The following is a 24,979-nucleotide window of genomic DNA, read 5'->3' on the forward strand; positions in this document are numbered from 1 at the left end:
CATCTCCTCTCCCTATAGGCTAAGGCTCTTTACACTTGCATTGTGAGGTCACAGACATTAAATGATGGCAGATAAAGGCCAAATGGCCCATCCGCAGCATCCACTCTCTCCTCCTCTCCCTATTGGCTAAGGCTCTTAACATTTGCATCTCCTCTTCCTATTGGCTAAGGTGCTTTACACCTGCATTGTGCGGCCATAGAGCTTTATGGTAGCAGAAACATGATGGCAGATAAAGGCCAATTGGCCCATCCAGTATGCCCATCCGCAGTAACCATTATCTCTTCCTCTCTCTAAGAGATCCCATGTGCCTATCCCGGACTTTCTTGAAATCAGACACAGTCTCTGTCTGCACCATCTCTACCGGGAGACTGTTCCATGCATCCACCACCCTTTCAATTAAAAAGTATTTCCTTAGATTACACCTGAGCCTGTCACCTCTCAACTTCATCCTATGCCCTCTCATTCCAGAGCTTTCTTTCAAATGAGACTCGATTCTTGCAGCTGGTGAAGTATGTGCAGGGCAGAGGCTTTAATTAGGGGACTAGGGGGCAACAAATAAGGGTTGTCTGTGCTGGAAGAGTTGCTGCTTGGACTGTTGCCCTATTCTGAGCCTGTTTCGGTCAGTTGCTCGTCACAGGTACTTAATTTTCTTGAGAATTAAAGGCAACAGGCAGTGTTGACTTCTTAGCCTTTGGCACTCGGCAAAGGAAGACTGATTTCTGCAAGATCGGATAATTCTTAGTCAACTCTGGGAGATTTTCTGAAACAATTCTTCATTCCACTTATTGTGCTTAAACTAAGTATGTAGAAAATTAATGTAAAGTGCAGTTTGAAAGAGAATGTGGTAGGAGGGAAGAAAACACGAGCATTTTAGCCTTAAAGGCTTGACGTACATCCGACAGATGCTCTGATCCATTCCCATTTCAGTCTGGTGGAAAAATCATTTAGCAAACTAAACAAGTCATGTTGCTCTTGTTAGGTAAATACCAGCTGGCTCCTGTTTGCTTTGAATACATAAAGAACGCTTCCAGCGCTATCTGCTACAGCCAGAGAAAAGAACCGGTTCCTGCCCTCCACGATGGGGAGGGGGTACCACATGCCCATCATTTCTAACACTACCCCTAACTTAATCTGACTTCCAAGTGTGCAGCTTTCCTGGAACCCGCAGCACACGGAGGTGGCCGCTCTGCCCCTCCCTAGGAAGTGCTGCTGCTGTCTCAGGACTTCTGGCCTCAGCCCACACCAGGGGCAGAAGGATTCACGTTTGTAGAAGTTGCAGGTCCCAGGGGAGAGTCTCGGTTGTGCTCTCTATTACAGAATGACATGGGGATGAATTTTACCCCGTCCCGTCCTGACGAGTTCTATTCCTGTCCCTGCCCCATTACAAGGTCTGTCCTCATCTATACAAGCCTCAAACACTTTAACATCATAGGTGTTCGAGGCTTGTGTGGTTAAGGCAGACGGGACAGGGACGGTGAAATTGAGTTCCTGTGGGGATGGGGACAAATTTGTCCCTGGGCCATTCTCTATTCCTTTTGTGTTAGGGAAATGAGAATTACTGATCCTTAAATCCTGGACTATATCGGCTTTTGCCTTTCTCTTTGCCGCCATCTGCTAACTCAGCTGCCACAGGAGAAGACCACTCTTTCTTCTATACACCACATGTAGCCATTAATACCAAAACACTTTCCACGCACAGATATGGGTGTAACTGCGCTCAAACTCTATAGCGTATAACAGCAAGGGGATGAGGACATTGGGGGGGGAGGGGGGGCGTGCCCAGAATGTATGCGCTAAGAATACAGATCACCAACAGCTACAGGCATAATTGTAAATGTCTGTGATTAAGGGAAGAATTCCTCAAGGGGCAGTAACCAACTTAGCAAGTGCTAACTGCATCGATGTGTACTAAATTTGAAGATGCCCATTTTCTTCCTAGGGCCAGATCCACTGACCTCCTTTGCGTGGCCGATCAAATGAGGGCGATCGGAGGAACGCCCCTTCTGATCGCATGGATCGCTAGTGTGTGATCCCGACGCATGCGCAGACCATCTGTAGATGGTCTATGCATGGGTCTAAGAGCCGTGACTTTTTTAAAAAAAACTTTTACTAGCCCAGCGAGCCCGTGGTTTTAACTTGCTTTAAACCCGTGGGCTAAAAGCAAGGGCTCGCAGTGCGGGAAAGGGCAGGAGAACAGGCCTGAGGCAGGGCAGTCGGAAAGGACCTCAGCGGTCGCTTAGTTTGGATCGGCCAACCCAGTCAGTGTTACTTTTTGTATTTTAGTGAGTCGCTTCCTATCTGCATTTGAATGCACGGATCAGAGGATGATCGGGACACAGTTAGTGGATAGGATCAGAGGGAAATTGGGTCGCAAAGGGCTCACGATCGGTTTGCTTAGTGAATCTAGCCCTATGAGTATCTTAGCATTTAGTGCACGCTAATCGTTAGCAACCCTTAATGAATTCCTCACTAAATGTCACACCAGCCACTGATAGGACTCAAGCTGCTCTACCTCATTTCCACTACAGAAGTCATGCTTAGCGCAGAGCAGCCCTACCCCCTCTGCATACTGGCCAGGAGAACAAATGAACATAAGAATAGCTACACTGGATCCTGTTTCCACATTGGTCAGTCCAGGTCACAAATACCTGGCAAATACCCAAAGTAGCAACATTCCAGAATCTCAAAGTGTAAGAAAGATTCTGGAACCCCAAAGAGTAGCAACATTCCCTGCTAGTGATCCCAGGGCAAGCAGTGGCTTTCTCCATGTTTGTCTCAATAGCAGACTATGGACTTTTCCTCCAGGAACTTGTCCAAACCTTTTTTAAAACCAGCTGTGTTAACCGCTCTTCTCACATTCTCTGACAATGAGACTTAGGATCCGAATATGTGTGTCACAGAGATGGGAGAGGTACAATAGAGATATTAAGCCATGATTTCTTCATGGAGCAGGAGGTGGGGTGTGGAAATGGCGATGGAAGCTGAAAATAGGTGCTTTATGTATTAGTTTATTTATATCCCACTTAGCTAATATTTTAGGACTCCGGTGGCAGAGGCAGGAGGGAGTGGGCATCCCTCCTGCCATCCTTCAATTTAAAGGTGTGGGGTTGTCGAGGGTGGGGTGGGCGGGGCATGCTGGTGGCAGGAGGCATCCCTCTTGTCGAACGGAGGGGGAGGCAACATATCAAACACCTCGGGGGGGGGGGGGGGTGATAGAAGAGGGAGGAATCGGCGCTCTTTTTTTTTTTTCCTAATTTGCAGGGAGGGGTGGGGTGTCTGAGCAGTCAAATCTTAGTTTCCTGTCAGTGCCTGAGCCAATGACCGGAAAGTAAAGCTATGACAGCTCAGACCCTGCCAGAAATTTTTGCCTGCAATTATAGTTCAACAAGGTTTGAGAATCACCCGGAGTGGTCGTTTAAATATTAATGAGACCATTTACTACCATTTTAGATACAAACATCATCAGATACAACATCAGGGCACTGTTTACAACAATAATGCATCAAATATATTAATATAATATACATATTCTACTTTCAATAAACCCCCACTTTATCTATATGTGACTAAGTGTTTGAACCTTTCAATAACCTCTACCACCCCTCCCCACCCAATGGTACTCTCTACCCCACCTCATCAAAACACACCAATATTAATTCATTCAACTATATAGAAGCCCAATTAAGAGACCCAACTTAAAATCGCACTACGGCCCTTAGGATGCAAAGCTTGCAAATATGAATCCCAGATTTGTATAAACAACATCTTTCGTTTTCTAGTAATTCCAGCATCTCTAGCTTCCCAAATGGCCAACTGATGTAATTGGTTTCGCCAATGCCAAAACTTCGGAGGGTCAGGAATAGTCCAATATTAAAGTATACATTTTCTAGCCAATAGACTCATTTTCCTACACAGCGCCTTATGTCCTTTTGGCAAATGGCCAAAAGCTTCTCGCAAATCTAAAATAAAGAGGGAAGGAGAACAGCGCAAAGATCTTCCAATTATCTTTGACATATAATATATTATTCGCTTCCAAAAGTGCTGAATTATGGGGCAAAACCAAAATGCATGACCTAAAGTATGACCCTCTCTCCCACATTTGTGACATAATGGTGTAGGAAGACCTCCACTATAAAACAAATGTGTACGCGTATAATAGACACGTAATGTAACCCTATAATACGTTTCTCTTAACCATGTACATGGTGTCACCCCAGATGTCGCTCTTAAAGTACGGGCAACATCCCAATGTCTCAAATTAATCTGTAAATCTTTCTCCCATTTCTCCCGAATATTCTGATAGTCCTTGTCTGGTTGTAGTTTTTGCAAAATAGCACCGAAAGAGACATCCCCTCCTCCTGAGCAAACAACTCTCTCAATCTAGACCCCAAATGCAAACTCAACTGTGCTCTGTCAAGGGATCTCACATAATGTTCCACTTGTATACATGCAAACTGCGCTCCCCAAGTCTCCCCCACCTTAGCCAACAATTCTGCATGGGTCAATAGCTCCCCCTCATCTCCCAGTATATGTTCCAATCTTGAAATTCCTCTTGCTCCCCATAATCTGTACTCCCTAGAGTCTCTACCCGGAAGAAAAGCCGGATTACCCTGCAAAGGCAAGAGATCAGTAATTATCGGATTCCCTCCCAATAAATGTACAAGCCAACGCCATGCCGTCTGTAAAGTATTAAATAATACACTTGAACGAATATAAGATGGTAATACATTCCGCATACTATGTAATAACGCAAATATATCATAAGGAGCTAAAAACTCCTGTTCCATCTGAAGAGGAGTGTAAATGCTAGTCACATTTACCCAATCATCTAAATGACAAAGCAAACACGCATAATTATAGATCCGCATATCCGGCAAACCCAACCCCCCTAGATTCCAATTACCCAGCAAATATGTCAACTTTAGCTTAGGTTTCTTAGCAACCCAACAGAAACGAGTAATTTTTTTTTATAAAAGATCTGTAAATCTTTCTTCAATAAACATAACGGCAAAGTTTGCAACATATACAACCATTTAGGAAAGATAAACAGTTTGACCAAGCAGATGCGACCCATTAGAGAAAGGGGCAACGCTTGCCAGGTATCCAATAATAGTTTCGTCTTTTGTTGAAGCCTATCCACATTAAGGCGATATAATTGGGAAGTCAACATAGTCATGAATACATGAATTGCCCTTGCGCCCAACTCAACGGAAACTCCGACCCCCATAAGGCCTTTACCGCCACAGAAGACGCAAGCGCCTCTGATTTATCTAAATTTAAACGGAAACCTGCATATTCACCATATTCTTTAATCAATTCCAATAATGCCGTTAAAGAAGGCAAAGGATCCGTGAGGTGTACTAAAATATCGTCTGCAAAAGCCGAAAGTTTAAAAGTTGTATTTCCTATATCAATCTCTCGTATAGATGGCATTGCATATATATCCCGAATAAGGGGGGTCCAAAGTAAGTACGAATAATAACGGAGATAAGGGACAACCCTGTCTCATCCCCCTGCAAATAGAGAACTTTTCAGTTTCAAAATCCTTTAATACCAATTTTGCTTGTGGAAGAGTATACAAAGCACATACCCAGATACAAAAAAAACCCATCAAAACCATATTCTTTTAATGTATCATATAAAAAATCCCATTGTACCTTATCAAACGCCTTTTCAGCATTCAAACTGATCAGCACCGAAGGTAAATTATGCATCTTAATACTAACGACCTTGTACCCTACATTTGCATGGCAGAGTCGGAGGCTGCCAGGAAGCTCAGAAAAGACCACAGTGAGCCATTCAATTGGCCAGTAAAATACTGGTAGGCTAAACTAGCTGGAACCGGTTTCGGGATCATCGTTAAAGGCTTGGTAAGGTGTGAGAATCTGGCCCTAAGTGACTTGTCCAGAGTCTCAAGGAGTAGGCTGGGATCGAACTCACAGTTCTAAGCTCTAGGCCACTCCTTCCCTTAAATAATCTCCTATGTATCTATTTTCATAAAGCCTACTTGATCATTTTTAGTGAAGGGACCAATGACTTTGTTTAGCCTTAAAATTAAGATCTTAGTGACAGTTTTATAGTCCAGGTTCCCTCCCTCGCTATACAGCACATTACGTTTTTGTAACTGAAAAATAAACTCTGGTGAAAATCATTCAGTGTCACTTCTTCTAATGACCAGCCCTGGATTTTGTGCCATTCCAATAGCTAAAGGCTCCCTAGTATTTAAATGTCATGCACGTTTGGTCGAAATCTCTTTGCATTGCCACATCTAACAACGTTTTCCCCATCCTGTTCAGACTGGCTTTGTGCTAGCAACTGAAGGGGGGAGGAAACGTTTGATGTGATTAACATCCTGCAAAGGATGAAGGCTCAATGCTGTGGCCCAGAACTGCTGAAAAGGACTCTCTGAATGCTATGGCTTTTGCGAGAAGACCCATTCAATTAGTCCCAGGAGAGGAGCCAAGCTGTGAATGCAGCATACTCGGAAAGCAGCTTCACGGCCAAGCCTTTACCATCTGAACATTTTTGGGTGGTTTGTATGAAATCTGGTGAAAGCTTCATTCTGTCTTCCCCTGATAGCCCTTCCTCTGCACTGGGGTTAAAATAGATGCACAGTGGCTGCACAGTCAGTCTCTGCTAGCCCTTCTGGGTCCAAAATCCAAAGAGAATTGTACATTTAGTGGCAAGTTCACCGTCTGTGAATTTTCCAGGCAGAGCCATTGTGAAGCAAAGACAACACAATGAGCTATACACAGAGCGTAATATCCAGCCACAACCATTATAGCTGGGTGCTTGAAAAAAGGCAGTACTAGATCATAGGAACATTGTGGCAGATAAAGGCCAAATGGCCCATCCAGTCTGCCCAACTGCAGTAACCATTATCTCTCCCTCTCTAAGAGATCCCACGCCTTCTTGAAGTCAAACACAGTCTCTGTCTCTACCATCTCTTCCGGGAGACTGTTCCATGCATCTACCACCCTTTCTGTAAAAAAAGTATTTCCTTAGATTACTCCTGAGCCTATCACATCTTAACTTCATCCTATGTCCTCTCATTCCAGAGCTTCCTTTCAAATGAAAGAGACTCGACTCATGTGCATTTACATCACGTAGGTATTTAAACTTCTCTCAAGAAAAATTATAGAGTAATAGAATAATACCAAAAATCAATCCACAAAATATTACTCGCCAGAGATGGGCTGCACCTCCCCCCCCCCCCGATAAACATCTCATAACAAAGTGGAGAAAAAGCCTCAAAATTTTCACAAACAGCAGCAGACAACTCTCAATAATGGTTTAAAGTTCAAATCTACTTGATTTACTATCTCTGGCAAAAACTCCACCACCACAGAAATGTCAACCTGACAATTAGAACTGGACAGATACCGGACGACTGGAAGATAGCGAATGTCACGCCAATTTTCAAAAAAGGATCGAGAGGAGAACCGGGCAACTACAGACCTGTGAGCCTTACGTCTGTCCCTGGAAAGATGGTTGAAGCACTGATTAAAGATAGCATAGTCCGGCACTTAGATACACACGACCTGATGAAAGCCAGTCAACATGGCTTCAGGAAAGGGAAATCATGTTTTAATGAATTTACTTCAATTTTTTGAGACCGTGAACGAACAAATTGATAGTGGAGAACCAGTGGACATAATATACTTAGACTTCCAGAAAGCATTCGACAAAGTTCCACACAAAAGACTTCTCAGGAAACTACAAAGCCATGGAATAGAGGGGGATATACAAAGATGGATAGGCAAATGGCTGGAGAACATAAAACAGAGAGTGGGCATAAATGGGAAGTTCTCCGACTGGGAGAAAGTGACTAGTGGTGTACCCCAGGGCTCGGTACTTGGGCCGATTTTATTTAATATCTATATCAATGACCTAGAAGGAACATCCAGTGAGATCATCAAGTTTGCAGACAACACAAAGCAATGCCAGGCAATCTGGTCGCAAAAGGATAGCGAGGAACTCCAGCATGATTTATGTCAGTTAGAGAAATGGGCGGAGAAATGGCAGATGAAGTTTAATGTGGAGAAATGCAAAGTAATGCATTTAGGCAGAAAGAACAAGGAACACGAGTATAGAATGTCAGGTGCAACTCTGGGTAACAGCGAACAAGAAAAGGACCTGGGTGTACTGATAGATAGGACCCTGAAACCATCAGCACAATGTGCGGCGGTGGCAAAAAAAGCAAATAGAGTGTTGGGCATGATAAAGAAGGGAATCATGAGTAGATCGGAGAAGGTCACAATGCCGCTTTATAGAGCAATGGTCAGACCCCACTTGGAATACTGCGTCCAATATTGGTCTCCCAACCTTAAGAAGGATATAAAACTACTGGAGAGGGTGCAGAGACGAGCAACGAAACTAGTAAAAGGTATGGAGAAACTGGAATACAAGGATTGACTTAAGAGACTGGGATTGTTCTCCCTTGAGAAAAGGAGACTGCGAGGGGATATGATCGAGACCTTCAAAATACTGAAAGTAATCGACAAAATAAAGCAGAAAAAACTATTTACATTGTCCAATTTGACATGGACAAGAGGACACGGAATGAAGCTAAGGGGGGACAAGTTCAGGACAAATATCAGGAAGTTCTGCTTCACTCAGAGAGTGGTTGATACCTGGAATGCTCTCCCAGAGGAGGTTATTGCGGAATCGACCGTCCTAGGTTTCAAAAGCAAACTAGATGCACATCTCCTTACGAGAGGCATTGAAGGATATGGGTGACTAAAAATTATGCCAGGTATACACCTGGCAGGGCCTCCGCGTGTGCGGATCGCCGGACTAGATGGACCGAAGGTCCGATCCAGAGAAGGCGCTTCTTATGTTCTTATGTGATTATCATCACTGTGCACAGGAAAAGCAAAAACAAAAAGTTTTACTTAGCTTGGGAAACATGGTCTGAAACGCCGTGATTAATTGATTGAAGATGTCTGGCCAGACTTCGAATGAAAACGCCACGGCATCAGTCAGATGAAAAGTCCAGAATCTATGCCCAATTCCTCCAACAAGTGCCTTGTTTCACCTCTCAAAGGCTTCCTCAGGGAATGTGTATGAGCTGAAAATCCCCGCTCCTCTTCTGTGCAAGGGGCTTTTCAGCTGATACACGTTCCCTGAGGAACTGGTTCCTGGAGGAAAAATCCATAGTCTGTTATTGAGAAAGACATGGGGGAAGGCACTGCTTGCCCTGGATCAATAGCATGGAATATTGCTACTCCTTGGGTTTTGGCCAGGTACTAGTCACCTGGATTGGCCACTGTGAGGGCTACTGGGCTTGATGGACCATTGGTCTAACCCAGTAAGGCTATTCTTATGTTCTCAGCACCAAACAAGATAGTAGTGCTGACTATATATTTATTTTAAAATGCCACAGCTGACATTTACAGATAATTCGGTTACTGCCTGCCTTAAAAATGATGCCTCTGTGCTTGGGAGGTCCCTGCGGTTACAGTATCAGTGAAAGCGCCTCACTGATATAATCTTGCTGTACGCTGTCTTGGGTGAATTACTTGAAAAAGGCGGTAAATTAATTCTAATAAATAAACTGACACTCGGTAATGAACTCCTGTAATCTCTGCAGGAAGCAGAATGGACGGCTGCAATTTTCAGGGGCAGAAACCGTCACATCAGCAAAGCAACTCCTGTCACGGCTTTACACAGAGTCAGACTTTATGCTAATACCAGCTAATAAATGTTACAAATTGTGTAAAACCAGATCATCCTTCTTGGTATTAATGAAAAGCATCCAAGTCCTGCATGCCTGTGTGTGAACAGACTCCAATACTGAGGATTAAAAGAACAGATTTCCTTGCAAAGTGAAACAGGTCGATCCATGGAAAACAGAGCCCAATAATCTCATGTCTGGATTTTAGCCAACTTGACTGAGAACTTATAAACTATGTTATCCTTTACATTAGCTGCTGTAAAGAGATTACAAATCAGGGCACCTTGTCAGACTCCCTATCATTCTAACTTCTAAAAGTAACAGCCAAATCGGTTTAATAAACCACCTGTAACTCGCACCTCAGAAAGAGGATAAAGTGAATTTCCAGATCAGCAAAACACACCACAAACAGGTTCTTCAGAGAACCTATCTATATAATTTTAAGAATTTGGTTCCTAGTCAAATTAACCCCACGGTTTTCAAAGTCAGTAATATGAGGGGCTGCTGAAAAGTTCGGAGCCCAACCAACAAAGTTGGGGAAGTCTCCATTGAGGGCTATACAGTAGATCTTCGCGATTTGCGGACTCAGTCATTCGTGGTATCTTCTGACCGCCTCTTCCAGTCAGAAAATATAGGGAGTGACTGAATCCACGAAGCAGCGTTCTGTCGATTCCTCCTCTTCTCTCCCCAGTCAGCCAATCAGCCTTCTGCACAGCTGTCGATTCCTCTTCCTCTCCCCCGGTCAGCCAATCAGCCTTCTGCACAGTTGTAGATTCCTCCTCTTCTCTCCCCAGTCAGCCAATCAGCCTTCTGCACAGCCGTCAATTGCTCTTCCTCTCCCCCGGTCAGCCTTCTGCACAGCTGTCGATTCCTCCTTCTCTCCCCCTGGTTAGCCAATCAGCCTTCTGCACAGCCATCGATTCCTCCTCCTCTCCCCCTGGTCAGCCAATCAGGCTTCTGCACAGCCATCGATTCCTCCTTCTCTCCCCCAGTCAGCCAATCAGCCTTCTGCACAGCCGTTGATTCCTCCTCCTCTCCCCTGGTCAGCCAATCAGCCTTCTGCACAGCCATCGATTCCTCCTCCTCTATAGTTTGTCGCCGTGTATTAATAGTTTTTAGGGAGGGGACGGTCAGGAGATGCTGTTCAGTGGATTTAAGAGATCTAAGGGAAGAGTAGGGAATCAATAGTCTATGAATAAAAGCAGGCGCTTTATAAAGAAGGGATTTGAAAGTCAGTAGACATAGTTTGTAAGTTATACGGTGAGCAACCGGAAGCCAATGCGCTTCCTTAAGTAAAGGAGTCACATGATCTGGTTGAGTTTTCAGGATTTCTCCAATGAAGAAGAAAAAATTAAAAAAAAAAAAAAATTTAAACTGAATCAGGTTGGGCAGACTGGATGGACCATTCGGGTCTTTATCTGCCGTCATCTACTATGTTACTATGTTACTATGAATAAGCATGAGATCTACTTGCATGCACTGCTTTCATTGTATGCTAATAGATCTCATGCATATTCATTGGGGAAATCCAAAAAACCTGACTGGATTGCAGCCCTTGAGGACCGACATTTGACACCCCTGAGATACGGGGATGGGAAGGAAGGGCGTAAGTGTGGCCAAGGGGGGGAGGGGTTGTTGCCGAAGGAGCAGGAGGGTCGGAGAGGAAGGCATGGTGGGGGGGCACAACCACTCTAGGCACCTCCTACTCTCGCTATGCCATTGACCAGGAGGACTTTTAAACCATACTGTGCTGAAGCAATCCTGGCCCTAAGCATGTATTTTCCCCTCAGATCCTGTCTCCGAGATACTCTTACACATTGTATCCGTTAAACAGTTAATTCTCAGTTTCCAACAATCAACCAATCATATAACAATCGTTCCCACAATTTCTTTGTGATAACAGTATGTCAAAAGAATTTTTCTTAATGTCTCTAGGGATCCTCAGTAATGTAACTCGCAACGGTCTCAATCCTCATTAGCCCCACCCTTTTTTAAAATCTCAATGTATTTTACTCTTGCCTAACCCTTGAGCCTCTTGTTTCTGTACGTTTATGTCTTATCTATTGAACATTTATTTTATTTTTACCTTCTTTTTAATTTTTTTAGCTTTGTAAACTGTCTAGGTACAAATTGATAAGACGATATATCAAGTATAGAATAAACTTGGAAACTTGGGAGTTATCAAATTAAGAAAAGTAAGACAAAGCTAAATAGCATATGTTTAGTATGGAATTAATAAATTAGTAAAAGTATAAATAAGAAAAACAAAATGAAAAGAAATGTTAGTATTAATTAAATATTAATGTCGTTGGGAATCAAGAGGATCGAGACCGTTGCGAGTTACATTATCCCTAGAGACATTAAGAAGAATTCTTTTGATTTACCGTTATCACGAAGAAATTGTGGGAACGATTTGTACACATAATAATCACTTAGAACATTTCTGCCACTTCCTGCAGACACAGGCTATAGAGGCCTTGCTGCCGTTCGAAGGGAGGTCGCAGAGTCCCGAAATTTCCTTGGCTGGTGCTAGAGCTTCTCCCAGGGTTTCTGGCTCAGCTCCGAGACTCTGGACCCGTCTGCTGCACTCATTACCAGCAGGGCTTGGCCTCTCTTAACATTCATAGAAATGTCAGAGACCATCAATAGAGATTCAATTGCTTAGATTCCCTGTTGCTTAAATGCCAAGCCATAACTTGAATTTAAAACCAGCCGCCCAGATCTTTTTCTCTCTCAAATAATGTAGAATTTCATTTTTATAACAATGCTGAAAATGACTTTTTGTGGCGGCTAATCAGGTCTGCGCTTATCTACAACACCTTTTTCCTACTTAATTTAGTATCTTTTCATTCTCAGTGTGTGCATAGAAGAACTTAAAAAGGTGTGCACTTGATTGTATGCACGCTCATTTGGAGCTTTGCATACATACAAATAATTTGTGTTCATTTTACAGTTTTAGGTGTCCAAACAAACTGAGTGCACACTCATGAATGCACACCTTAGCACAGGGTATTGCAAACTGTGTGCTACGTCTGTGAGATGCTGTCTTCGAGGGCCGCAATCCAGTCAGATTTGCAGGATTTCCCCAATGAATATGCATGAGATCTATCTGCATGCACTGCTTTCAATGCATATTCATTGGGGAAATCCTGAAAACCCAACTGGATTGCGGCTCTCCAGGACCGGAGTTGCCCACCCCTGCTTTAACCCAGGGATCTCAAAGTCCTTCCTCGAGGGCCGCAATCCAGTCAGGTTTTCAGGATTTCCCCAATGAATATGCATTGAAAGCAGTGCATGCAAATAGATCTCATGCATATTCATTGGGGAAATCCTGAAAACCTGATTGGCCGGTGGTCCCCCAGGACAGGGTTGGCACCACTGCTCTAATGGACCTGAGACAATGGGGGAGAGTGTGGCCCAGAGGTTAGAGCTAGAAACATAGAAAGATGACGGCAGAAAAGGGCTATAGCCCATCAAGTCTGCCCACTCTACTGTCCCACCCCATTAAGTCAGAGTGCTACTTGACCTACGTAGAGATCCCACGTGGATGTCCCATTTATTCTTAAAGTCGAGCACGCTAGTGGCCTTGATCACCTGCACCGGTAGTTTGTTCCAGTGATCCACCACCCTTTCTGTAAAGAAGTACTTCCTGGTGTCACCACTAAATCTCCCTCCTCTGAGTTTGAGCGGGTGCCCTCTTGTGACTGAAGGTCCCTTAGGAAAGAATATGTCATTTTCCACCTCCACAGCAGGGGTCTCAAAGTCCCTCCTCGAGGGCCGCAATCCAGTCGGGTTTTCAGGATTTCCCCAATGAATATGCATGAGATCTATGTGCATGCACTGCTTTCAATGCATATTCATTGGGGAAATCCTGAAAACCCAACTGGATTCGGCCCTCAAGGAGGGACTTTGACACCCCGATCTAGCGCTTAGGCACTTATCCTTTAAGACAGGGATGTCAAGTCCCTCCTCGAGGGCCGCAATCCAGTCAGGTTTGCAGGATTTCCCCAATGAATATGCATGAGATCTATTAGCATACAATGAAATTAGTGCATGCAAATAGATCTCATGCATATTCATTGAGGAAACCCTGAACACCTGACTGGATTGCAGCCCTCGAGGACCGACATTTGACGCCCCTGGCCTATAGGATGTGCCTCTTGTGGAGAGGAACATCCTGTGAACAGTCAGCCAACACGGCACCTCTCCTGTTGACCCACTGCCGACTCACAGACTCGTCTGCAGGACCTTTGCGTATGTGCATGACATCATTGTGTCACTTCCGGGTGCCCTCAATCCGCGGCAACCTGTTCAGAGTCCTGCAGCTGGAAATCGTTTGCGAGACACTGCTTTAGCATGCGATCTTTCTTTGCACAGTCAGGCAGTGGTGAGGTAAGGGAGTCGGAGGCGCCAACACCCTGGCACTGTCTTGAATTGCAGCTAGCAGGGCATAGTGACACTAAAGTCCAGGGCCATCCCTAACCACATCCACTTCTGGGCTTTGGTGTCACTATGCACCACTAGCTGACAGGGACCTAGGCGCCGGTCCCAGAGGCCGCAAAACAGTGGCTATTTTTCTTTTTTAAATGAGGGTTTAATTGGGTTTTAATGGTGCAGCCAATCATCACGCCACTTAAACCCAATTAAACCAATGAGGTTAGGCGGTGGTATTGTGGCTTTTTTAGAATCTGTCCCTTAGTTCCTAAGCCTCGCTGGTTATTATCGGGGCGTTCCCAAAGCAGAGTCTGCACTTTTAAGGTAACCCCATAAACAGGGCCACATAAGACACAGTCCTAGCCTTTATGCAGGTCGCCATAGCTGCCTAAATGTTGAATGTTGCACATAACCAGCTATGTTTTTGCTGCTTCGGTATACTTGGAAGTTCATGTCAGAGCCAAGTCACGACCCAACACTGAATTTCCAGGGTGAACATTGGCCGCAGCCAGCAAAATGCTGTCCATCACTGCCTGAACATCTAAGCCGTGATGTCCACTTCTGCATTTTGGAACAATCAAATCGGAAGACAATCTGGAGATAAGAACATAAGAATAGCCCCACTGGTTCAGACCAATGGTCCATCAAGCCCTGGAGCCCATTCTCACAGTGGCCAATCCAGGTTACCAGTACCTGGCCAAAACCCAAGGAGTAGCAACATTCCCGAATCTCAAAGATTAGCAAGATTCTGGAACCCCAAATAGGAGCAATATTCCATGTGGAATCCCCAAAGAGTAGCAACATTCCAGAATCCCCAGAGTAACAACATTCCATGCTACTGATCCAGGGCAAGCAGTGGCTTCCCCCATGTCTCTCTCAATAACAGACTATGGACTTCTCCAGGAACTTATCTAAACCTTTCTTAGAACCAGCTACACTATCCGCTTTAACCACAACTTCTGGCAATGCATTCCAGAGCTTAACTATTGATGCAAAATGCAGCAGTCAGACTGATCTTTGGGCTAAAAAAAATTTGACCACGTGACACCCTACTACCAGCAGCTACATTGGCTGCCGATGGAGGCACGCGTTGAGTTTAAATTCGCCTGTTTCTGCTTTAATGCACTACATACATAACTGACCTTTTCTCCTTCTCAGCCAACAGACACAAGAGAAGCTCACATTCCAACTTTGTTTCCCCCCCAGTGAGAGGTTGTAAACTGAAAAAACACCATGAACACCTTCTCTCACACCAAGCAGCATCGTGGGGTAAAGACCTAGAGCAATTGCTTTCACCCACTACTTATGAGGAATTTAGGAAACGTCTAAAAACACACCTGTTCCTAAAGCATCTAGACAACTGATCCACTCATCTCTCTCCCCTCAATAGCGATTAACTTGTCCTATTGATCACTTTCTTCTCAACAATGGATTTCCTGTCCTATTAATTTTCTTTCTTCCACCCTTCTTAAAGTCAATCAATTTGTACCTTTGCTTAATCTTTTGTAAACCGCATAGAACTTCACGGTACTGCGGTATATAAACTGTTATTATTATTATTAACTATTCCCTGAGTGAAAAAAATCTTCTTCCTATTGGTTTTAAAAGTATTTCCCTGTAACTTCATTGAGTGTCCCCTAGTCTTTGTCACTTTTGACGGAGTGAAAAATCGATCCACTTCAATCATATCTCCCCTCAGCCATCTCTTTTCCAAGCTGAAGAGCCCTAACCATTTTAGTCTTTCCTCATACGAGAGGAGTTCCATCCCCTTTATTATCTTGGTCGCTCTTCTTTGAACCTTTTCTAGTGCTGCTATATCTTTCTTGAGATAAGGAGACCAGAATTAAACACAATACTCCAGATGAGGTCGCACCATGGAGTGATACAGGGACATTATGACATTCTTAGTCTTGTTAACCATCCCTTTTTTAATAATTTCTAGCATCCTGTTTGCTTTTTTGGCCACCACCGCACTTTGGGCGGAAGGTTTCATCGTATTGTGTACAATGATATCCAGATCCTTTTCTTGGGCGCTAATCCCCAAGGTGGACTCTTACATCCGATAACTGTGATTCAGGTTATTCTTCCCAATGTGCATCACTTTGCATTTGTCCACATTAAATTTCATCTGCCACTTGGACGTCCAGTCTTCCAATTTCCTAAGGTCTGCCTGCAATTTTTTACAATCCTCATGCCTTTTAACAACTTTGAACAGTTTAGTGTCATCTGCAAATTTAATCACCTCACTCGTCGTTTCAATTTCCAGATCATTTATAAATAAGTTAAATAGCACCGGTCCCAGTAAAGACCCCTGTGGCAATCCACTGTTTACTCTCCTCCATTGAGAAAATTGACCATTTAACCCTACCCTCTGTTTTCTATCCGATAACCAATTCCTAATCCACAACTGAACTTTGCCACATATCCCAGGACACTTTAATTTTCTCAGGAGCCTCTCGTGAGGAACTTTATAAGATTTATTCAAGGTGCTCCCAGCAACAGTGTTTGACAGAGATAAGGAGACTTATCGCATGTTTGGAGTAATCTGTTCCTTTACATCAGCAGGCTTTCATTCCTTGTGGAATCTGTTTCTGATCTCAGCTAATTAAAGGCCCCCGAAGCAGCCTTCTCTGGCGAAACGCATCGGGCTCTGTTGCTAGGAGCACCCTGAATAAATCCGATATTATCTCCAGATGGTCTAACGATTGGTTTTTTCCACGCTGGATTGCTTGCCTTGTTGCTTTCTTACATCAGTTCTGCATTTTTACAGGATTATGGCATTGGATGATTGTACTTTAATTTAGATTTGTGTATGTGAATATTGTAATCTGCTTAGGTTATAAGCAGAATGGAAATTGTTAAAACAAGTAAATAAATAATTAATTAATTGTTGGGTTTTATTTATTTATTTCCAGAAAATTGATATACCACTGACCCCTGATAGGGGAGAAGGGAGACTAAGCACCTGAAACTTCTTTGAGGGGGGTAGAATGCCGAGGGTCTGCCTAGATAGACCCTCAACAGTTTTCCACTCACCCTGGAGTTTATATTATGCCACAGCTGCTTTTACAGGCTTGTCCCTCCTCCTTTCAAAGGCTGCCACTTTTTATTTTCTTTACCTCCTTCACTTCTCTAACTGCTCTTGCTCCTCCCTTAGTGTTCCTGATAATCTGCTTAACGCCTTTTTCCATTCCTGCTATCTTCTTGCAGAATCACATGAGCTTCTTTCTCCTCCATTTGCTAAGTTTACTTGCACAGAGATTTATCATCTCTTCGGTGCCTCCTTCTACCGCCAAAGCTCTCCGTACTCTTCCCAACAGGGTTCCTCAGCCTCACCGATCCTTCTCCAGTCCAAGATTTGAGTCCTAGTATTGGTTCAGGTCACCTTAGAGTTCATGAATAACTATTAGTTAGACTAAGGAATGCCGACTCTTCCTGTTGAGAGCAGGCCGTGATTCCGAAAGAATGGACCTTCCATGAGTATCTTCTCAGTACTTTCAAGTGACCCAAATTTGCCTCTGTTGGAGACAGGATGTTTGAACTTAGCTGCAAATTGAGTCAATCCTTTTTTTGGCCTCTCCTTGGCCAACTTTGGGTTCAGAGGAACTATTTTGTTCTATTGCCTTTCTGTAGGAGACTGAAGGAGTTAGAGAGGGATGGATTTGGGAAAGGAGTCACCGTCATCTGTGCAGTAGGAACCAGCTTTTGAGTTTACATTTTTCAGCCTCCAAATCCAGGGATTGACCAGCGAGATAATCAGGTGAAAAATGCTGAACCGAGTCTGTTCCGCAGCATCTCTCTAGGCTCATCTTCCTCTCTCTCTCCCTTTGAAGCTATGATATTATTTATAAGTCTCTTTTCCAGCTATGGAATCAGATTCCTTTAACAATTACTTTTCAGAGCCTTAGTCAGAAAATGTACAGACAAAAATCAAGAGTTATGTACACAGAATGGCTGAATCTGTCTAAGCAAATTTTTAGTAGACCAGAAATATCCAGGCTGCCACAGCATTAACTTTTGAAGAGGCTGGCATAAATGGAACCTACCATAATTACAGTTGTTGATGCAAGATATTCAGTGGGGAAAACTTACCTTAATATTATCAAAGGATGTCTTGTTAGTTACATCGTAGAGCAACAATAAAGCTGAAAAGAGAAAAAAAGACCACAGAAATAAAATCTCCAATCTCTGCAGCTGTCACCAAATCAAAACATCTGCATGCAATCTTACATATGTCAAGAGAGACCAACAAAGGATCACTAAGTGTTCAGTCGCAGTGCGGAAAATGTGTGTTACATTGTCAAGCACTCCTGATCATTAACTTATTGAACAGAAGCACAATTAGACAATTCAACAGAAACAAATTTATTCAGATGAGACATTTGTGTTTCAAATCAGATCTTCAGCCACCACAAAAAACATAGTGATCCAACAGTATTAATAGTATTGAAAAAAATAAGAATGTATCCAGATGTTTCTAGGATTACACCAAAAAAAGAGGAAACTGTATTTGCTCTTGAGACCACAGGTTTTAAAATTGGGAGCAACATTTATATTAAGATTTCCATGTAGTTTCAAGTTTATTAAAAAATTTTATACTGCTTAATCAAATTTCTAGGCGGTGTACAGAAATAAAAAGTATCTTAAAAAACAAGTTAGAGTTAAAATACTAAACAGAACCAGGTTAGGTTAGTAGACAAGTACCAAAACATATATACTAACTACACACAGTTAGGAAAGAAGCAACTGAAAACTTGGCTTTTCACTAAAATGTAATTCACTCTTCCCCCCTGTACGCAACCCTTCCCTTATTCTTCTCTTCCTATATATAAGTTCATGTAGACCTTTTCCTTCTCTTCCTATATATAAGTTCATGTAGACCTTTTCCTTCTCTTCCTATATATAAGTTCATGTAGACCTTTTCCTTCTCTTCCTATATTTAAGTTCTTGTAAACCGTGCCGAGCTCCACATCTGTGGAGATGATGCAGTATATAAACTTAAGGTTTAGTTTAGAAAGAAGGACAGAACTACAATGTTTGAGGAAAAAGCACATCTAAGGGAAAAACAATAGGTGAGGGTAAAAAGTTATAAAACTGGTTTTAGTCCTTAGAAGGACAGTTGTTATCCAAAAGCATCTTGGAACAAGAATGTTTTTAATTTTGCTTTAAATTGCTTTAGTACGGATTCAATTAGTAAATGATTAGGTAGCAAATTCCAGAGAGAAGGTGCAGTGACGGCGAAATTGTTGGATCTCAGCATGTTAATTAACTTTAATGATGGTCCGACAAGGAGATTCTGTGACGCAATTTTAAAGGAGCAAGATAGATCTTTTTTGACTCTGTACCGTTATCTAGATTTATTTTGGATAAGGAGGTGACAACTGCAAGTACCCCTATCAGTAGCCAAGATAACGCTGCTAGTTAAGTATTTGGGATCACTTCAGGCTGCCTAACTATTTCCTGAGGAAATTAAGGAGTTAAATAGTCTTCGATCTTTGACACTCCTCCCTCAATGATTGTGGACTAACTAACAGTTGATAGAATGATCTAATTTTCCTTTATCTTATTTTCATATATAATTGATGTATGATGGATACTGTTTTATTTTGATATGATTGTGTTGTCATAAAAAATTAAAATTCAATAAAGACAAAATTAAAAAAAATAGTATTGAAAAGAAATGTGAATGTCACAGTAAGGGTGAAGAAAAATGCCTGTGAAAAATTACAATCAACTCAGAAAGCAGAACCTAAATCTTCCAGCGCAAGATACGAATACGACGACAGCAGAGAACAAGGACGAGTTTTTCTGCAAACCAGACAGCTGCTTACATGTTCTAACCCAGGGCCAGAATCCAGTCAGGTTTTCCCCAATGAATATGCATGAGATCTATTTGCATGCACTGCTTTCAATGCATATTCATTGTGGAAATCCTGAAAACCAGATTGGATTCTGGCCCTCGAGAACCGGAGTTGCCCAACCCTGCATTAGAGTTTGCTCAAAACTCAGTGGCTGCTTCAATGTTGGATCCTATTACTTCACTTTTAATGGATTGACATGGATTACTGGTACAAATGATTGCCAATGGTTTTCAAGTCTGTGCAACATTAGCACCTTTAACCATATTCTTGCACAAAACGGTCATGTGTGTTTCCTTCACAGGCTTCTAATCCCTCCAGTTGCAGTTGTCAGGTGGGCAAAGTCTCAAGATTATCCCCATGCTGGGGAACAAACTGCATCTCTGATTATTTGATTTTGTATGAAGTTGTGAAGGCACCTGGGGGGTTCTTAGTTCTGTTGTGATAAATTCTTGAAAATGAAATGAAAATGAAAATGATGGCAGAAAAGGGCTATAGCCCACCAAGTCTGCCCATTCCAAATACCCACCCCCGAATTCACTCCCTTAGGGATCCTACGTGAGTATCCCATTTTCTCTTAAAATCTGGCCTCAATCACCTGCAGTGGGAGTTTGTTCCAATGATCCACCACTCTTTCGGTGAAGAAGTACTTTCTGGAGTCGATATGAAACTTCCCTCCCCTGATTTTCAGTGGATGCCTTCTGGTGGTCGGGGGTCCCATGAGACTGAAGATCTCATCTTCTGACTCGATACGTCCCGTGATGTACTTAAACGTTTCAATCATGTCTCCTCTCTCTCTTCATTCCTCAAGTGAGTACAGCCGCAGTTTATTCAGTCTTTCTTCATACGTGAGATTCTTGAGCCCCAAGACCATCCTGGTGGCCATTCGCTGGACCGACTCAATTCTCAGCACATCCTTCCGGTAATGTGGTCTCCAGAATTGAACACAATACTCCAAGTGAGGTCTCACCATGGATCTGTATAACGGCATCATGACTTCAGGTCTTCTGCTGACGAAACCCCTACGGATGCGACCCATCATTTGTCTTGCCCTGGAGGAAGCCTTCTCCACTTGATTGGCAGCCTTCATGTCATCACTAATGATCACCCCTAGATCACGTTCCGCAGTGGTCCTGACCAAGGTCTCACCATTTAGTACATAAGTTCTGCATGGGTTTTTCTTACCCAGGTGCATTACCTTACATTTTTTAGCATTGAAGCCCAGCTGCCAAGTTGCTGACCATCGTTCCAGTAGCAGTAGGTCCTGCGTCATATTATCAGGTAAAATGCTTTTACCTACTATGTTGCAAAGTTTGGCGTCATCTGCGAACAGTGATACCCTTCCTCTAAGTCCTTGCGTCATATCTCTTATGAACAAGTTGAAAAGAATCGGGCCCAAGACCGAGCCCTGCGGCACTCCACTGATCACGTCCGACGTTTTGGATGGGGTACCGTTTACCACCACCCTCTGAAGTCTATCGCTCAGCCAATCCCCAACCCATGTAGTTAGAGTGACCCCTAATCCTATCGATCTCAGCTTGTTCAATAACCTTCGGTGTGGGACGTTATCAAAAGCTTTACTGAAGTCCAAATATACCACGTCTAGTGACTCTCCGGCATCCAGTTGTCTAGTAACCCAGTCAAAAAATCTGATTAGGTTAGATTGGCAGGATCTACCCTGGGTGAATCCGTGTTGGTGGGGATCACGTAGGTTTTCCTCATCTAGGATTGTGTCAAGATTCTGTTTGATCAGTTTGTTTCCATGAGTTTGCACACTATAGACGTGAGACTCACTGGTCTGTAATTTGCTGTCTCTGTCCTACAGCCCTTTTTGTGGAGTGGGATTACGTTGGCGGTTTTCCAATCTTCTGTCTATTAATTGTATATGTTTTTTGCACTATGAATTGGCAGGAAATAAATGTTGCAAATAAGTCACCTGAGAAATTCAAAATACACCTTTAAAACCCTGCATGATCACATAGTACTTTTTTTAAAAATATAAATTTTTATTGTTTTTCCACAGTCAAACTATACAACCACCACCTTTGGGGCCCCTCATGTTAGTTCTTCTGTGTAAGTGGGAGTCCCACCTATGTTCTTCCCCCGTTGCTCTAGAGCAGTATATCGCATACTGTGTGCCTTGGTGAGATTCTGGGTGTGCCCTGAGAGACGTGTCATGCCCAGTGGCTCGTTGGTCTAGGGTACAATGCTCACTCTGGGCCACTTGGCCTTTATCTGCCATCATGTTTCTTTGTTCTATGTTTCTACGAAGGCGAGTCAGCCAGCGCCTCACCTCCTCGCTGACGCCTCTCCTTATCTCCACACCTCCCCATTTTAGGGTTAACAAGATCAGGGCCCCGTCTGGAGTCAGACTTATCGGCCTGTAGTTCACCACTTCTTCGTTAATTCCACTTTTTTGGAGAAGGACCACATCCACCCTTCTCCAGTCCTCCGGTACTATTACTAGTAGCAGTAATTATGTCTATAGCGCTGCCAGACACAAAGGAGACAGTCCCTACTCAAAGGAGCTTACAATCTACTACTCCCGATTCTAGAGAAGCATTGAAAAGGCCAGCCAGCGGAGCCACCAGAACTTCCCTAAGTTCCTTCAGCACCATCCGGCCCCATCGCTTTGTCTACCTTGATTTTAGCTAACTCCTCTGGAAATCAATCAGGGTCTATTACTCCTCCATCCATATTCACATTTGTCTTCTGTGGTCCCGCTCCCGGTGCTTCAGCCGTGAACTCACAACCGAAATATTTGTTAAGCAATTCAGTCTTTCCTTTTATCAGCTTCTACATCTTTCTCCCCTTCACTAGCAATAAAGCAGATTCTATAAAGTGTGCTCCAATTCCTGAGATGCATGCAACTAATAATTAGGCACTTTCAATTACCGATGCTGATCTTGCTACATGCTCTTGTATATAATACTGCGTGCCCAAATCCCATAGTGTGGCCAAAGGGGGGCAAGGGCAGGTCTGGGGCATTCTGGAAATGTGTTATAGACGACCATGGATTCACAAGCAAATTGGGTGCCAGGATTTCCACCTGGTTTTAGTAGCCATAAGTCATGGCGCCCAATTTTAGGCACAGAAATCAGAGCAATCAAGCCGGAGAACAGCCCTGGGCACCATTAAATGAATCTGGTGAGTAACGCTCCCTTTTCTTTTACACATTTAAGTCCATATTTTATAAGATACATGCCTCGTCCAAACTACGCTTCTGGAAACACCATTGCTAAGGCTGGAGAAGAATAGCCATCCAATGGTCCATCTAGCCCGGAATCCTGTTTCCACAGTGGCCAATCCAGGTCACAAGTACCTGGCAGAAACCCAAGGAGTTGTTGAAGAAAGAAAGACACTGGATTTTTTACTTAAGTAGTTTAGGTGGCAAGTCAAATGCTGGGAGGACTCAAGAGGATGCTTAACAAATTCAAGAATGTTTTCCATCTAGCGGGGTAGGTATGTCCCCCGATTGTAGGATTGAATGCAAGGTTTGGTGTGGGATACAGATATTAACTTGACAAATATTAATTAGTGTCACTTACAATGTATAGAATAGCATCGACACGTCATTGTGGTGGGTACGTTCCATCGATGATGTCACATCACGTTTTAATGTCATGCTGTCCCCGGGTGTTTACCGTCTTGCTGCAGCGTTTGCGCGGCCCCAGAAACATTTTTTTTGGCCAATGCGGCCCAGGGTTGGACACCCCTGGTATAAATGATTATTGGTAAAATTAAACAGAATGTGGACTTGGGATAATGTATGTTATGTGAGGTCCTATGCACTGACAACTGTCCACTTGAGGGCTTATTAATTGGGTTTGTGAGAAAAAGAAAAACAGGATATCAAAATATTTTCATATGTAAAGAAAAGTAGTTCGTAGTTACAGTGATACCAAAATATCATAATATAAACTGATTATAAAATAATCCTTTAACCCTAGTTATTGCAATTCATAGAAATGCAAGGAGTAGCAGCATTCCATGTGGAATTCCCAAAGAGTAGCAAGATTCCGGAACCCCAAATGCAGTATATGTTTTGGAAAAACAATAAAGAATTTTATATATAAAAAAAGTACTATCTGATCATGCAGGGTTATAATGGTGTATTTTGAATTTCTCAGGTGACTTATTTGCAACATTTATTTCCTGCCAGTTCACAGGGCAAAAAACAAACACAATTAATAGATAGAACAATTTATCCCAACAGAACTAAGAACCCCCGGGTGCTTCCTGAAATAACAATGCCTTCATATAATCAGAGATGCAATTTGTTCCACAACATGGGGATAATCTTAAGACTTTGTCCATCTGACAACTGTAACTGGAGAGATTACAAGAGTAAGCAGGATTCCGGAACCCCAAAAAGTAGCAACATTCCAGAACCTCAGAGAGTAAGCAAGATTCCAGAACCCCAAATAGTAGCAGGATTCTGGAACCCCAAAGAGTAGCAACATTCCATGCTACTGATCCCAGAGCAAGTACTTCTGTAGGGTATAGATGCATTTAAAGTCCCTAAGTTTCTTTCTGGACTGCTTTTAGTCTCTCTCTGTCATTTTAGACATAGTACGTCAGAAGTGCTCAACCCTGACACTATCCAGAGGAAATATCCCTCGTTTCTCTTTTCTCCATCCTATACAGCACAGCACGCTTTGGAATTGGACACTAAGATAAGATGTGAACATAGCAGGGTAGCAACCTTTAGAAAACAGGATGAAAAGGAAAACCGTCTGCAAGAACCCAACTCCAGGCAGCTGAAAAAAACATCAAACAGCAAAAACAGCTGTAGGTCGTATTCCCGTGCAGACAGCACGCAGCAGTCGGTGTTACACAGACCCATCTGCCTAACAATCTGTCTCACAGAGCAAAGCCAAAATGCATATTGAGAGCAGAAACCTTCTGAAACAAAACCTCTCGGTGCTCCAGCAGAGAGCAGAGCATGGCAGGCAGTTCACGCCTTCCTTACTCCCTGGCTGCAGAGAAGCGGGCAAGAAGCTAGAACAAG

At 43.2% G+C, this 24,979-nt stretch overlaps 1 protein-coding gene across 2 annotated transcripts in view; it reads right to left on the minus strand.

The window, feature by feature from the left end:
* RAB26 (RAB26, member RAS oncogene family) overlaps nt 1-24,979 on the minus strand; it is a 158,104-nt gene that overhangs the window by 50,773 nt on the left and 82,352 nt on the right. For both annotated transcript variants that reach the window (XM_033962714.1, XM_033962713.1), the window contains exon 5: nt 18,203-18,255. In XM_033962714.1, coding sequence (XP_033818605.1) covers nt 18,203-18,255 — 53 coding nt within the window. The remainder of the gene's footprint in view (nt 1-18,202; nt 18,256-24,979) is intronic.

This window comes from Geotrypetes seraphini, chromosome 11 (genome assembly GCF_902459505.1).
Source record: "Geotrypetes seraphini chromosome 11, aGeoSer1.1, whole genome shotgun sequence".
Classification (NCBI taxonomy): domain Eukaryota; kingdom Metazoa; phylum Chordata; class Amphibia; order Gymnophiona; family Dermophiidae; genus Geotrypetes; species Geotrypetes seraphini.